At 37.9% G+C, this 17,261-nt stretch overlaps 1 protein-coding gene across 1 annotated transcript in view; it reads left to right on the top strand.

The window, feature by feature from the left end:
- syt3 (synaptotagmin III) overlaps positions 1-17,261 on the top strand; it is a 59,335-nt gene that overhangs the window by 35,353 nt on the left and 6,721 nt on the right. Inside the window, exons 8-11 of the mRNA XM_051717555.1 lie at positions 1,659-1,877; positions 6,372-6,492; positions 7,642-7,813; positions 15,521-15,650. Coding sequence (XP_051573515.1) covers positions 1,659-1,877; positions 6,372-6,492; positions 7,642-7,813; positions 15,521-15,650 — 642 coding nt within the window. The remainder of the gene's footprint in view (positions 1-1,658; positions 1,878-6,371; positions 6,493-7,641; positions 7,814-15,520; positions 15,651-17,261) is intronic.

The following is a 17,261-nucleotide window of genomic DNA, read 5'->3' as shown; positions in this document are numbered from 1 at the left end:
ATGCCATCCCAAGATGTGTATGACTTTCTTTCTTCTGCTGAACATAAATGGAGATTTTTTTGAAGAATATTTCAGCTCTGTAGGTGGATTCATTGCAAGTGAATGGTGGCCATAACTTTGAAGCACTAAAAAGGACATAAAGGCAGCATTAAAGTAATCCATAAAACTCCAGTGGTTTAATCCAGGTCTTCTGAAGCGATATGATAGATGTGGGTGAGAAATAAATCAATATTTAAGTTCCTTTTTAGCATAAATTCTTCTCCCTGCACAGTAGGCGGCGATATGCATGAATAATGCAAATTGCCAAAAACAATAGAAGAAGAATGTGAAAGTGGAAATTTATAGTAAAAAATGACTTAAAGGTGCTGTAAGCAATTTCAGCCATTCTACTTCCACGAGACTGAGCCGTTTAATTAGCCACACCCCTCTTTCCAAAACCCGCACTCCAAAGATGACAAATTAGCTTTATGAGACCGACATCGGGTAGAAACGGTTGTTTAAAACAACAGCAGCAAAATAGCGCCCCTAATAGATAACTGTTTTGAACAACATGTCTTAAAATGTCAGTAAGCCTCAATAATTAGCTGCAACTACAATACTATGAGAACGTGCAAAATGATTGAAGCGTCATTGTCCGTGGCGCGCGGACAAATTTTTATTTGCTGTTTACAGAGTCTAGTGCTGTCACAGAGTGAGATATCTTACGACTTTCATTTCATTAATATCCTTCAGGGAGTAGGAACATTTTTTGCATACCTTTCCATGAAAAAATCGCTTACAGAACCTTTGAATATTGATCTGTTTCTCACCCATCAAATCGCTTCAAAAGGTATGGATTTAACCACTGGAGTCATTTGGATTACTTTTATGCTGCCTTAATGTGCTTTTTGAACCTTCAAAGTTCTGGCCATCATTAACTTGCATTGTATGGAACAACAGAGCTGAGATATTCTTCTAAAAACCTTTGTTTGTGTTCAGCAGAAGAAAAAAGTCCTACACATTTGGGATAGCATAAGGGTGAGTAAATGATGAGAAAATTTACATTTTGGGGTGAACTATTCCTTTAAGTCATTATTCACTTAAAGTAGCTATGTTCGATTCATGAAAAATCAACCTTTTGAGTTGGATCTTTTCAGTGAATCGCTTTGATGCAGTTGACAAAACCGGTCTGAATGATTCGTTCAGAATTAGACTGATGCAGTTCTCGGTTAACAGCTGAATGGAGGTGAAGATTATCAGGGAATAAAACTTAAGTATTGATCTATTTTTCATACAATTGCTATAATATGGCTTTAGAATATTTGGAATATAGTGCGTAATATAGAGTTGTAAGGACCACTTTTATGACACATTTATGTTGCTTTTTTGTTATTTTCACTTTCATTCACTTTCATTAAACGAAAAAGAGTGGCCAGAACATTCTTCAAAATTTTGCCATTGTGTTCCATGATAGAAAGAAACTCATTTGGGTTTTGAAAGACATTAAGATGTGTAAATAATGACAACATTTACATTTTTTGTTAAACTATTCCTTTAACTAATCTTTCATTCGCTCCCTTCACTTATTCCCCTCTCAGCTACTCCACTTTTCTAATTTCATCTAATTTCCCTCACTTTCTCTCATTTCCACTCTGTCTTTTACTGGCTCTGGTTCACAGGTGCACAGAAAAACTCTCAACCCTATCTTTAATGAGACGTTCCAGTTTGGCGTGCCCCTGGCTGAACTGCACTCACGCAAGCTCCACTTCTCCATCTATGACTTTGACCGCTTCTCCAGACATGACCTCATAGGTCAAGTGGTGGTGGATAACCTGCTAGACTTCAGTGAGGGAACTGGCGAAAAGCCTATCTGGAGAGACATTGTGGAAGGCACTGCGGTGAGATAATGACTGCAATACACATTAAAGGGTCATTAGACTTTAAACACAAAGGGTGGAATTTGCTAAGAATGAATTAGGCCCAATGATAGCCTAGTTTTCCCGATTCACTAAATGAATTATGCAAATTCAGTAACAGCACAAACGCATCCAAAACTTTTGTGATTATTGCAATTTGCACTGCACAATTCCCAATCTTGCAGGCAAGTTCTGAGTGCTAATGTTACAGAGTATGCAAGAGGCAAACTCAATCTGGCATACTTTATCCAGACACCTGAATCGGCTCTTTAAAATGCGAAAGTGCGCTCCGCTGCACTGCGTGTCTGGAAATATGCCCGGTTATAATGCTCTTCTCCATCAATTGATCATCATTTGATGAATAACTGCTGCCACATCAATAGAAAATGTACACAAACATCTCTTTTTAATAAAACTCAGTTTACCACCTGCTTTCCGAGGACAGTCATAGCGCACTTCTAATTGAACTACACAAATATAGATTTGTGAATCAGGCACAATTTATAAAAAGCATAATTTACATTAACAAAATGGTTCATTGAAATAGGGTGCAGCATTATTTCAGCATATTGCATGTTTTGTTCAAATGGATTGCAGGTTGTTTTGGTCATTCGCAAAAGTGGTGTAACATTTTAGTGAATTCGCCCCAAGATTTTGTGCCACCTTTCTTGTTCAAGAACATTAGCCAAGTTCAACACAAGTTATATGATAATGGTGGCATCTTTGATGGTACTTAAAGGAATGTTCCGGGTTCAATACAAGTTAAGCTCAATTGACAGCATTTGTGGCATAATGTTGAACCGCAAAAAATTTATTCTATTCTTTTTCTTTATAAAAAGCAAAAATCAAGGTTACACTGAGGCACTTACAATGGAAGTGAATGGGGCCAGTTTTTGGAGGGTTTAACGGCAGAATTGTGAAGCTTATAATTTTTTAAAAGCACTTACGTTAACTCTTCTGTTAAAACTCATGTATTATTTAAGCTGTAATGTTGTTAAATCGTCAATTTTTACAGTCATTTTAGGATTTTGGGGTTTGTTGACATTACATCGTCATGGCAACGAAGTTGTTAAATTTGCTATAACTTTACACAGAAAAGGTTAGTAAGTGACTTTTAATACACTAAAATCCCACATATTGTTTACATCTTGTTTACACTATACTTTTGAAATAGTGAGTATTTTAACGTTGACAGATTGGTCCCATTCACTTCCATTGTAAGTGCCTCACTGGAACCCAGATTTGTGCTTTTTTTTTTTAAAAAAGGAGGGACAAGTCAAAATCCATTTTTGTGATAATCAATATTATGCCACAGATTATTTCGATTGATCTTAACTTGTATTAAGCCCAGAATACTCCTTTTACCATCTCATTTAAGTATGCTGGTGAAGTTCATTTAATATTCATGATACAGTTGTTGACTCACAATTGAAAATCATGCATGATTACATGCTAAGCTGATGATTATGTGTCATTGGGGATGTTTGTAACAGAGGTGTGAGGAGATCCATTGATGCATGTGCCTGTCCTTCCAGAGACAATTACATAAAATTAGTGAAGGTTAGCTTTGCAAAGAAGCTTTTTATAGAGTTCTTCAGAAAATGTCACAGCATCTTAAAGAAGCTGTTTTTAGAAACATTTTTATCATCACCAGCATTTTATCATAGAATATTATTGTTTTAAATGGTGTTCATACCTTTCAGAGAGACACTTTTGAGAGCAGAGATAATAAATCAAATTCAACACAAGCTTTAGTATGCTTAAACAGGAAGATTACATTTTCTGCAAGAAGCACAGCTAGGTCAGATGAAGGAAAGAAGATACATTTTGCAGCATTTACTCCTCAGTGTGACAAGGCAAATTTAAACATTGCTCAGTGGTGCATGCTGGATTTGAGTATATTTATATCACACGTCTTAAATGACGTGAATGGATATGAATTAAATGTTTACACTCATGATTCAGCCAATCATCTGCTCAGGTGGCATAAACTTATTTTCCTACTCAGCTGGTAAGAAAATGAGTTGAGGTATAATTCATTTTCGGTGTCCTGATGTGTGTAACAGAAAATGCTGTGAAGCATTTAAATCATGTGTGGACTCAAACCCAGCGCTAGTAGCTCCTACAGTTCTTTGAGAAGTACCTCAGACACTTTGTTTACCTCTGCTGCCCTTGTTCTTTTTTCTTTATAGCTGATGATTAATTCTGTCTGGCAGAACAAGAACCGGTGAGAAAGATGAAAGTCTCGACAAAGAGTTTAGGGCGGAAAACAGACCTAGCATCTCCTTCAGATAGGAAAATCTGTCTGTTTTTCTTTAAAGACAGTGGTGATCAAAGAAGACAAATTAAGATAGTTTTTGTCTAAATTAAACATCCAGAAGAAATTTAATTGCAAAATCTGTGGTGTGCTATCGATTACTACAGACAAAATGTTTTACTCCGTTTGTGAAAACATACTAAAATTGCATATACTGAAATGCACCTACATGGTAGTCTAAGGTACAAGGCATTCCGGGTTTGAAAGCAGACATTTGCATTTCTTATTTTTGTTAAAGTGCTTACTGTACAGTATAATATTTATTCTGTACAAAAATGTGCTTATTTGAGCTGGAAAATTTGTATAAATAGTCCTTTTAGCAGTGAGACTACAGTTCTGATTATGTGTTAGCAACATAATTCCTAATTGTCCCAAATTGTTTGAATTTTTCTGTACAGTTTTTCTGCAAACAGTCCCTTGCGTGCACTATGTGAAAGTTAAAGCGATAGTTCAACCCTAAAAATGAAAATTCTCTCTTCATTTACTCACCCTCATGCCATCCTAGATGAGTATGGCTTTCTTTCTACAGCTGAACACAAACAAAGGTTTTTAGTGCATGATGACCAGAACCCCAAAAGCTCCAAAAAGGAGATAAAGGCAGCATAAAAGTAATTCATCAGACTTTAGTGGTTTAATCCATGTCTTTTGAAGTAATCAAGTTGGTTCTGGGTGAGAACAGATCAAAATATAACTTTTTCACTTCACATCTTGTCATTGCAGTCTCTAGGCATGATCATGAGTTCAAGCTCGATTACACTTCCTGGTGCTTGATGCATGCGAAGAGCGCTAGGTGGCGCTATAGGAAGTGTAATCGAGCTTAATATCATTATCGCCAAGGAGACTGCTGTCAAGATGTACAGTGAAAAAGGAGTTATATTTTGGTCTGTTCTCACCCAAAACCAACTGGATCATTTCAGAAGACATTGATTAAACAACTGGATGGATTACTTTTATGCTGCCTTTATCTCCTTTTTGGAGCTTTTGGAGTTCTAGTCACCTGGATTCACTTTGTATTGCATGGACCTACAGAGCTGAAATATTCTTCTAAAAATCTTCGTTTGTGTTCAGCAGAAGAAAAAACTCATACACATCTGGGATGGCATGAGGGTGAGTCAATGATGAGAGAATTTTCATTTTTGGATGAACTAATCCTTTAAGAGGGTTTTCCAGCCATAGTCATGACAGGAGTTGAAAAATGTAATATAACTTTGACAGACAAGATTAGCGGTTTAATCAGTGTTCGCCAAACCAACTTGCGCCTAGACTTGGCGCACACTTGCACGAAAATACCAGCAATTCATGGCCATGCCCATTGACTTGTGCTTATGAGTTAAGGCATTGCGCTGCGCTTAACGCTTGCATGCTTAAAATAGGGCCCATAATGTTGTATTACAAGTAGCCTTGTGGCAGCACTGTGTTTTAAAGCTGAAGTGTGTTACTTTTTCTGTGTTAAAATACTTTTTCTTATCCCAGCTTAATATGCAACTGTAAGTAAGCCATTTGTTGGTTATTTTTTTCGAAAACTGTAAAAACTGTGTCTCTGTGGCATTATAAAAATTCCTCTGTTTGTTTTGAACGATTTGTCCATACCGACACAGTAACATGTACTCAACCAATGGCATGAGTTGGGTGTGGGACTATCTGTTTGTTTTATCAGCAGCAGATGAGGAGGCATATTCAGAAAGATGTTTGAAAACAAACGTTTATTTGTGCAATTCCATTCGATGGCGCTAGTGCCACATAAATTACAAACTTCAGCTTTAATGCTTATCTATTGCAATTTTTTTGCCCATAGACTTGCATTACTGTAAACAATTTTTGATTGTCTTTACAAATTGAAGGATGAGTTGAAAATAATTTTTCTGTGGTAATGCAACAGTATGCCACAGATGTTGTCTATACAACCTCATTTGAACTGAACATGGAACATTCCTTTAAAAATATTTGATTTAGTCTTGATGACCACAGACATTACTTCAGTTTATCCTTGTGTATGGAAAATAGGACAAATTAATTATTTAAACATCGCAAGAAAAAGTGCAATCACTGAAAGGTTTCCATGAATTTCATGAGATGCTTTTATTTTTCCATTTCTCTCAGTAATTGTCTCTAACTCCAGTGAGCTTTGATGTGACCTTTGGACCTTTCCATTTGTGCAGGAGAAAGCTGACCTGGGGGAGCTGAACTTCTCACTGTGTTACCTGCCAACAGCTGGTCGACTGACTGTCACCATTATCAAGGCCACCAATCTGAAAGCCATGGACCTCACAGGCTTTTCAGGTGCCCGGGCACGCCTTCCATCCCTAGCTGATTAATTCCCTCATAATTAACAGCAATGCCTCATTAGTGCCTCAGACATTGTTAACAGTCTGACGTGATGGAACCGCTGCTCATTAATAACTTCAATATCAGGGGGCCTGGGTAGCTCAGCGAGTATTGACACTGACTACCATCCCTGGAGTCACGAGTTCGAATCCAGAGCATGCTGAGTGACTTCAGCCAGGTCTCCTAAGCAACTAAATTGGCCCGGTTGTTAGGGAGGGTAGAGTCACATGGGGTAACCTCGTGGTCGCTATAATGTGTGATTTTCGCTCTCGATGGGGCGCGTGGTGAGTTGTGCGTGGATGCCGCAGAGAATAGCGTGGGCCTCCACATGCGCTACGTCTCCACGGTAGCGCGCTCAACACACCACGTGATAAGATGCACGGATTGACTGTCTCAGACGTGGAGTCAACTGAGATTCGTCCTTCACCACCCGAACTGAGGCGAGTCACTATGCCACCACGAGGACTTACAGCGCATTGGGAATTGGGCATTCCAAATTGGGGAGAAAAGGGCAGAAAAAATAAATAAATAACTTCAATATCACACGTCCAGAATGTGACTATTGTAATAATGTTAAAGATCATAAAAACATCACTTCTGAAAGTTTTGAATATCAAATAGCACCTCAGAAAAGCTGAATGTCAAAACAAAAACACTTTATAAAGGTATCAACATCACAGTCATGAGGACAAGAGACATCTTTAATTAGTGTTGACTAATTTAATTATCACAGAAAGGCCTGAAGTAATGTAATAAAGATTCCTCTCATAGGAAATTATTATGTTGTACTATCACGGTGCGTTATAAAAAAAAGGAACATGTAGTCCATGCTTCATTATACCTGTACTAATGTACCATTATTGTCGACACAATAATTATTAATTCTGTTATTAGCCTTTTTTATCAAAGCATTGTTATGTTGTCAAAGCATTGTTGTTCCAAACCCATAAGACTTTTTTTCCTCTGTGGAACACAAAAGAAAATGCTTGGCAGAATGTTCGCTTCCGTCACCATTCACTTTCATTGTAACTTTACAGCTGATGCTATTTCTTTGACAGGATTTCTCCCTCTTTCTTTATCTCCATTTCTCTCTCTCACACTCAGATCCGTATGTAAAGGCATCTTTGGTTTGTGAAGGTCGAAGGCTGAAAAAGAGGAAGACCTCCATAAAGAAGAACACTCTCAATCCAACATATAATGAGGCTCTGGTCTTTGATATCCCCAACGAGAACATTGAGAATGTGTCTCTTATCATCGCTGTCATGGACTATGACTGGTAAGATCATGACTGCTCTTTTCCTGTTGTGATGGAGTCTGGTACACATGCCGCAATACATCATGCTCTGTGCTATGATACGAGGCTTGACAGGAAGTGTCCACTTCTGTCTGAAAGAGCCCATGAAATCCCTTGACGAGCAAAGATTTCTGTCCTGTGTTGACGTATTTCCTTTAAAAATAGAAAGTTGGGGCTGGACATATAAAACGGATTGTGAAATAGCCAATAGGCTTTTGTTGCGTCACAGCCTTGAACCATGATTTGCAAGTCTGTTTGAAGGGGTGTGAAGAGTGAGTTGGGGCATAGACCTGGAGGACTGAATTGAAGTAAGAGGGTGCACTGGCTGTACTGAAGGCCAGAGTCAAAGCCTTGAATCTTATGCGGGCAGCTACAGGTAACAAGTGGAGTGAAATCAAGATTGGGGTTATGTAAGCCCTCTTTGGCTGATTGAAGATCAGACATGCTGCTCCATTCTGGACCATCTGCAGTGGCTTAATCGTGCTAGCTGGAAGGCCGGCCAACAGGGCATTACAGTTGTCCAGTCTTGAGATGACCAGAGCTTGGTCAAGGAGCTGTGCAGCATATTCAGACAGGAAAGGTCTGATTTTCCTGATGTTGTAAAGTACGAATCTGCAAGACTGGGTGGTTGATGAGATGTGGGCAGTGAATTTAAGCTGGTCATCAACCACCACTCCCAGGTTCCGAGCTGTCCTGGTTGGCGTTAGTGTAGCTGAACCAAGATGAATAGTGAACACTTTTAGGGTTTATTTCCCTAAATTATGTAAACACTGTGGCTCTGTGTTACTATTAAATATTGCTCTGTTTGTTGGCATCCTGACCAGCTTGACACAGCAACATTGGTTCAACCAGTGGTATGACCAGGGAATGGGACCATCAGTTTTTTCGACCAGCGGAAGATGGGGCGAACATTCATTATATTTGCAGTTCTGTTTAGTGGTGCAGACATGAAAAACTTCACCTTTAAGGCAAGCATACTGTACAGGATATGAAATGTCCTGCAGAATTCATGGTGGATGTGTTTTTCCATTCATTGCAAGAATTAAGCTAGGAAGTCAGTGCGAGAACTTCAAAAGACATCTGCATCAACAGACAATTACGTTGGTAACATCACTCACATTTTACAACATTAATTAAAAATTATCTATGAAAAAATTAATTAGCAATGAAATTAAATGTAGTTTAAAAAAGTCTTCTTATCTTAAAGATCTTCATCGCTGAGAGTGATAGTTTGTCATTTAATTTGTGAATTAGGAATCCTGTTGCACATACAGCATTAGCTCTGCTAAATATAGGACCATATGCCCCTATATGTCAGACTATTCCTGGTGGATGTCTGCTCTGTTTTGCATAAAGACAGACACCTCATGAATATACATGGAGGCCTTATACTAATGGTACAGTGTCTGGTGGTGAGACACTCTGTAATGCAGCCAATGTTTCTTGCCTGGTGGGCACAACTTAAATCACCTTGTGTGTGTGTGTGTGTGTGTGTGTGTGTGTGTGGCCCTTCTTGCAGTGTTTTAGTGCTGTATACCTTCAGAGTCGCATTTATGGCTAGATTGTGTATTAGTTTGTTTTTACTGTTTGAGAAGGAAATATACCTAGATGTACAGTACCAATTCTACACTGAAAAAACTTTAACCTAAAAAATGTACAGTATGGTACAGTAATATCTAAATTAACTGGTTTGATTCAAGTCAAAAATATTATTAATCATGTCTGAATCACCCTAAATACATTAGCCTTACCAACAAAACAAATCCTAAGGGTAAGATCAGGTATGAATAGCTCCTTATGGTAATTTTTTTTTACACTTTTTACAGTGTATACAGTATATAACTATACTACTAGGTGTAATGTGCCATTCCCCTCTCCTGTTTTTATGCCCATATTACTGTGTGCTTTTTGCAGAACAAAATATGCCTTTTGTTTTTTTTTTTTTTTCATTTAGCGATTCACATCCGAGCTCTCCAGTGCTTGTTTGTTGGTACGCCTCATGATTCCATTTCTCTCCCTATGGCACGAGGCAATCCACCAACTCCTCCTAATGAACCAGCTCGCCTATTCACCATAGATAACGCCTGATAAATTGCCCTTAGCATGACTGCATGCCATCTGTGCTAAAAGCTCCATTCAGAAGCCCTATCTGCTAGATAATTGTCATTTCTTACAAATATCTGACATGCTAAACAACCCATTTTGCACTGTTACGATTTCTATATTTAAACGGCCATTGCTTTGGGTGATGTCTCACAGGTGCAAGCAAAATTTGAGTTTTCCTTGGATGAGATGAAGACATATTTGTTCATGTAGATGGCTTGTACTAAACTCAGAAGGTTGCCTCAGGCTTATGTGATCCTGTCACCCTCGGATAAGTACAGGTCATTTATTTTATTTTATATAGTTTTACACAGATCTGCCATATATGGTAAACTCAGATTGCCAATAGCAGGAGGTGTAGTTGTATATTAGCAGTTATGGAGAGGCTTTTTGCAACACAAAGACCTTATTTTAAGTCTTCACTAAAACTGTATTTGCTTTATTTGGGGAATTATTGTCAACTAAATGGTACTCATGGCACTCATGTGTTATTGTACGATAAGATTTAGCAGCATGTTCTTGGATCATTTGGAACATTTTGGAAATCGAGCTGGGATAACATGAATCATCAGGGTTTGAGTCCATGCCAGAGTGCAAGCTGTCATTAAAGCAAAATTCTGAATTTTATGTGTAGGCCTATGCTATTTTCAACCTTTTACAAAACTTGTTATGCTGCTGATATAATTTATAATGAAAATATTTGTGTGCAAATTAGAAGCATTTTCAGTAGTGGACTAAGGCCATGTCCACACTAATCTGTTTAAACAAACTATACGTAGTGACACTACTAACATTTTCAGCAGTGTGACAGTAGCTATTTTCACAATAGTGTAAAGTTTCCTGTAACAAGCTACATTTTCCAATGAGTTGAGATATAGCACTACAAAATGCTACATTTGTAACATTATATTGCGAATGCAGCAATGCACTCACCTAAACCTCTCTCTCTCATATGTAGTGCTGGGAAATCCAAATCATTTAAGTGAATCGGTTCTTCTGGACAGTTCAGTTAAAATAAATGATTCACTTATATTTAGCATTGGGAACTCCAGTTTGTTTAGACGGTTTATAAAAATAAACGAATTGAAAAAAAAAAACTCATTCATTTTCCCCTGCGCATCTTTTGGAAGAAGTCAATGTCTTTTTTAATGAATCAAAATATTTAGTTAATTGCTGATGTCATCACTATATTTTGACTTCTTTATATATATGGTGTTTCTAGTTGTATTAGTTTATATTAAAGGTGCACTCAGAAATTTTTTCCTCATTAAAAAAGTTTAACTCCCAAAAGACATGATTTGTAATTTTGCAATATATGTGGGAAATCATGACCACTCACATTAAAATGAAGACTCCAGTCATATCAGTAACTTTATAAAAGCTGTTTTATTCTACATGGAGAGGGTCCGCGCATGGGGGCTGCCATGTTAGAATCACATGACCAGCCAAATATTACTCACTTAATCTCAGTAACCATCCTGCTATTTTACACTTTCCCTCATTGATTAAAGTAATTATGCCAGACTGTGAATACAACATTTCTACAACGGCATCTGAAACTGAAAACTATTGATTTTAAATGATGCTGCATCCAAGCCGCTAGGTGTCAGTATAAGTCCAAGATGACTCAAAGACAAAAGTTACTGAGTGCACCTTTAAGTGTAAATGTTTATTTTCAATTTAATGTTGTCACCCTAATTGTTTAATATCAGATGATATTATATTATTCTAAAATCAGAACTCCTTATAGGGTTAGGGTTTTAAAAATAGTCTCTTTTTTAAATAGCTTCAACGTAGTTAGTTAGCTACTTTTTGTTAGTAACTTGTAGTGTAGCAAACTACTTTTTTAAAAGAGTAGATTGACAGTAGTTAAAATACTTTACGTTATTAGTAGCTAAGCTTGGGAAACTACAGTTTCAAAGTAACTTACCCAACACGGCCAACATCATCATTTCCAAAGTATGCGGTACTAGAGAGGTGGAGGTGGAGGAAAACATTGTTCCAGTGTGAATGAGAGATGTAAGCTTAGCAAAATCAATGCATTTTCAAATAAAAATATGTCAGTGTGGATGTGCGCTACACTCCATATATAATTTTGTAGGTATCTACTTATTTAAGACATAAACAAAATGGAAGTGTCAAAATGGCTAAATAAAGTTGTGCTCAAAATTTGCATACCCTTGTAGAATTGGTCATATATGTACCATTTTTAAAGAAAATATGAGCAGGCAAAACACATATCTTTTATTTCTTATGGGATTCATATTCAACTGTAGGTTATAACAGAATGGCACAATCATAAAACAAAATATGGCAACAAAGAAAAAAATGAAATGACCCCTGTTCAAAAGTCTGCATACCCTTAGTTCTTAATACTGTGTATTGCCCCCTATAGCATCAATGACAGCGTGCAGTCTTTTGTAATAGTTGTCTATGAGGCCCCAAATTCTTGCAGGTGGAATAGCTGCCCATTCGTCTTGGCAAAATGCCTCCAGGTCATGCAAAGTCTTTGGTCGTCTTGCATGAATCGCACGTTTGAGATCTCCCCAGAGTGGCTTGATGATATTAAAGGAGACCTATTATGCCCCTTTTTACAAGATGTAATATAAGTCTCAGGTGTCCCCAGAATGTGTCTGTGAAGTTTCAGTTCAAAATACCCAACGGATCATTTATTATACCATGTTGTAAATGCCTCTTTTTGGGTGGAATCAAAAACAGGCTGTTTTCGTGTGTGTCTCTTTAAATGCAAATGAGCTGCTGCTCCCCGCCCCTTTTCCAGAACAGGGCTGTACCTTTACAGCTCATGCTTCGGATACTATAGCAACAAAAAATCAGAACCAATATGACTGACACCGTAAATACCGGAGTGTTTTTCAGCCATTTAGCAACTATGGATGAGCAACACAAAAATATACTGTAATGACATTAGCTATGCGCTATAACAAGACATGACATTTTAGGGGGTTGTCTTGCATCATGCGATTTGCAAACATTCACAAAATATAAAGTGCGATACTTACATCTTCAGGATATAAAGCTGGAACATGAACAGTTGGTACTGATCCATGCTTGAGAATCAAATATTTAGAAAAGCCTGCTTTATATTGACCCTCATTCACAAAGCAGTCCAGTGTAAAATGATTGCTCAAACATACACGAATTTTGGTATGTTTTGGGGAACATTTTTTTCAAAAACAAACTTGTCCACTGCGTCTTCAGTGGCTCTGATGCCGGGAGTACATGAAGACTCTTATGTTCACTTTTACTGCCTACAACAGAACACTCATGACACTTACAAAGCTAAGACATTATTCTTCTCAATGTAGCTGCTCCAGTGCGGAAAAAAACGGCGGACTGTGTGTGTCGATCACTCAGGGGAGGATCTATGATAATAGGGTAGAGTCCGTCACCAGTCGTGGGCGTGGCCTTCTCTAAAGTGACGTCACTTTAGAGCGGATACCAAAACCAGTCATTTTTAGACACTGTTTTTGATTAATAAAAATATAAGAAAGAGGAGTGGGTGGACTTTTAACATTGTAGGTACACACACTGCCGACTCACATTTATGTTCAAACACCATGTAAAAGTGAATTTTGCATAATAGGTTCCCTTTAAGGTCAGGAGACTGTGATGGCCACTCCAGAACCTTCACCTTTTTTCTGCTGTAACCACTGGAGGGTTGGCCTTGTGCTTAGGATCAAAGTACAAGAGTGTCCCATGTGCAGTTTCGTGCAGAAGAATGCAAATTGTCTGCCAATAATTTCTGATAACATGCTGCATTCATCTTGCCATCAATTTTCACAAGATTCCCCGTGCCTTTAGAGCTCACACCCCCCCAAAACATCAGTGAGCCACCACCATGCTTCACAGTGGGGATGATATTCTTTTCACTATAGGCCTTGTTGACCCCTCTCCAAACATAGCGCTTATGGTTGTGACCATAAAGCTCTATTTTGGTCTCGTCACTCCAAAGGCGTGTCAAGGTGTTGTCGGGCATATTGTAACCAGGCTTTTTTGTGGCATTGGCACAATAAAGGCTTCTTTCTGGCAACTCGACCATGCAGCTCATTTTTGTTCAAGTATCGTCGTATTGTACTCCTTGAAACAACCACACGTCTTTTCCCAGAGCAGCCTGTATTTCTCCTGAGGTTACCTGTGGGTTTTTCTTTGTATCCCGAACAATTCTTCTGGCAGCTGTGGCTGAAATATTTCTTGGTCTACCTGATCTTGGCTTGGTATCAAGAGATCCCCGAATTTTCCACTTCTTTATAAGTGATTGAACAGTACTGACTGGAATTTTCAAGGCTTTGGATATCTTTTTATATCCTTTTCCTTCTTTATAAAGTTCCATTACCTTGTTACGCAGGTCTTTTGACAGTTCTTTTCTGCTCCCCATGGCTCAGTATCTAGCCTGCTCAGTGCATCCACGTAAGAGCTAACAAACTCATTGTCTATTTACACACAGGCACTAATTGCAATTTAAAAAGCAACAGGTGTGGGACATTAACCTTTAATTGCCATTTAAACCTGTGTGTGTCACCTTGTGTGTCTGTAACAAGGCCAAACATTCAAGGGTATGTAAACTTTTGATCAGGGCCATTTTGGTGATTTATGTTATCATTATGATTTAAAAAGGAGCCAAACAGCTATGTGATAATAAATGGCTTCATATGATCACTATCCTTAAATAAAAGACATATTTTCAAAATCAATGCCAAAATTTCACAATTTCTACCAGGGTATGCAAACTTTTGAGCACAATTGTATCAGCCAATAAATTGGCCTGGCCAGTGACTAGTTGATAGTAATATTGTTCCAAGGCCATCAAGGATGTAGATCCAGGAAGATGTCCTACTTGGATATATCACATTAAGCATTCTGGCATGACAGCCATCTTTTAAATTGGCACTGTTCTCCTAAATTGTTCCTGCAATTGGAATAATCTTTCCGACGAGTTTGTTTTGCTTGTTATTCCATTTCACTCTAGAAGCTTTTCAAACTCACTTTTCAGGGTAATTAAGTGATTATGACACCTCTTTCTCATCGCTCTCTTTTCTCATTTTCTATATTTCATTATTTCGGTAATCAGTACTTCTATCATAAACAGCTTCCCATCTGTCCTCTGTGACAATTTCTTACTCAAATCATTGATCCTGTTCCCTGTGCCCCTGCCTCATTTTGTTTATCTCGGTAATTCAATAATTGGGATGTACCTCTGTCTCTCTCCCCTTCTGTTCTCTCTGTTTGTCTGTGTAATTATGTGATCTCTCAGTCTGTGTCTGTGTAATTAAAGGACTGTGTATGGAAACTCTCAGTGTCTGTATGTGTGTGTGTGTGTCTTAATGGTCAGGTTAGAATATGACAGAGAAGGGTCTCTCTTTATCTTTCTAATTATATGATGGTGATTGGGTCTGCATTTATATTGTGTGCTTTCTCGCTCCTTATGCGCTCCTGTCTCTCTGTTCCTGCTTTCTCTGTCTCTCTCGTCCAATTGTTGTAATGGATGCGCTGTGCTCAATGTCTCTGCTTTATTTCTTAGCCTAACTGCATTAATTCACTCTCTCTCTCTCTCTCTCTGTCTCTTAGTATTGGTCATAATGAGGTGATCGGGATGTGCCGTGTTGGCAGTGATGCTGATGGGCCGGGAAGGGAGCACTGGACAGCCATGCTAGCGAATCCCCGCAAACCTATTGAACACTGGCACCAGCTGGTGGAGGTAGACAGCGTGACCACGTGGAGTGTGTGTGTGTGTGTGTGTGTGAGCATGTGAAAATCAATTAATGTGCTCTGTGTGTTATTGTGTGTAGGCAGTGACCTCTATGCATTCCAAGTCCTTATTAAAATGACTTTAACCTTGATTTCAACCTTCATTTTTGCAGCTGATGTCCTTATAGTGTACACTGTTTAAGCAGGTTTACATAACTTAGATAAGACTGAAAAAAATAAATCTAAATAATCTCCCTGGTAACACCTTTAAAAAAAATAAAAATAAAACCTGTATAATATACATTATATATTAAATCAGTGTTTTTCAATCATGGTCCTAGAGGACCCCAGCACTGCACATTTTAGATATTTCACTTATATGACACACCCACTTCAGATCTTGGAGTCTCTACTAATGAACTAATCAGTAGAATCAGGTGTGTTAGATAAGGTAGACATCCAAAATGTGCAATGCTGGAGTCCACCAGGGCCAAGATTGAGAAACACTGTTAAAGATATTTTTTAATTCATTATAATGCATACATGATGCCTTATGATAAACCTGTTATATAAAATACCTATTCTGGTATATCTGGTATTAATCGCAAAAGCTACACCTTTACAGAGTTATCAGGATCCAGTCGCAAAGTGGAGTGGCACTGAGTCACCCTGAAGGAGTTTATTTTGCAATAATGTCTGGCTGACTGTACATCACCCAGCTTATTAGACAGCTACTTAGCAAATAAATAAATGGACATGTCAATATTTAAGTGGAAATTATTTAATTATGTGAGAAGAAAGATACTGCAGAGTGATATGAAAGACATAAGAGTTAAATACATTTAAACTCATGATCAACACCCATTTACATTTGTTCAATAATTTGTAATTGTGTGTTATAATGCATTATATTCTTTAACCCTTTAAGCTCGGATCGAGAAAAAAATAATTATCAAAATACCAACAACTACAGTCTTGACCAACACAAAATAGGTATAATTTTAAAGCTTAGAAGCTGTACTTTACAATGCACGTAGGCTTTATGACCAAAACTGAACAAGTGCTTTGAAATTTGCAGACAAATCTGAAGTGTTCAGCTTTGATAATTTATTAAAAATGTTGCACTGTACAAATGATTGTAATCGTTAAAAACATCAAACCGTTCAAATAGCCATGTGTCATATGTTGTTGGAAAGCTCTCAAAGAGTAGAATAAAAACAGCCTACATGTTACATGTAAACAGGTGTTGTTTATAAGCTGCGTTTTCGCTTATAACTTCACAAAAAATGAACACATACCATTACATAGAGGAGGGGATTCCCATTTAAATGAGCCCACAGACAATGTAATCAGATGCTTACATCATTAGATAATCCACACGAAGCACAATGTGCATACAGCATTTATGTGCTAGCTGGCTAATCGGAAATTATGTAGTACATTGTACAGCATCATGGAATGCTAAACTAAATCGTATTAGGATTCAGATCGCTGCAACCAGAGGTGGAAGTCACCCAATTTGGGCAGAGAGGATTGTTCACTCTAATTACATATGACACATACTCAATGATGGCTCAAATGATGCAGAATGGAACTGAATAAGATCTCATTACTACATTTA

This window comes from Myxocyprinus asiaticus, chromosome 14 (genome assembly GCF_019703515.2).
Source record: "Myxocyprinus asiaticus isolate MX2 ecotype Aquarium Trade chromosome 14, UBuf_Myxa_2, whole genome shotgun sequence".
NCBI lineage: Eukaryota > Metazoa > Chordata > Actinopteri > Cypriniformes > Catostomidae > Myxocyprinus > Myxocyprinus asiaticus.
The sequence above is the reverse complement of the archived record's forward strand: the minus strand, read 5'-3'. Positions and strand labels throughout refer to the sequence as shown.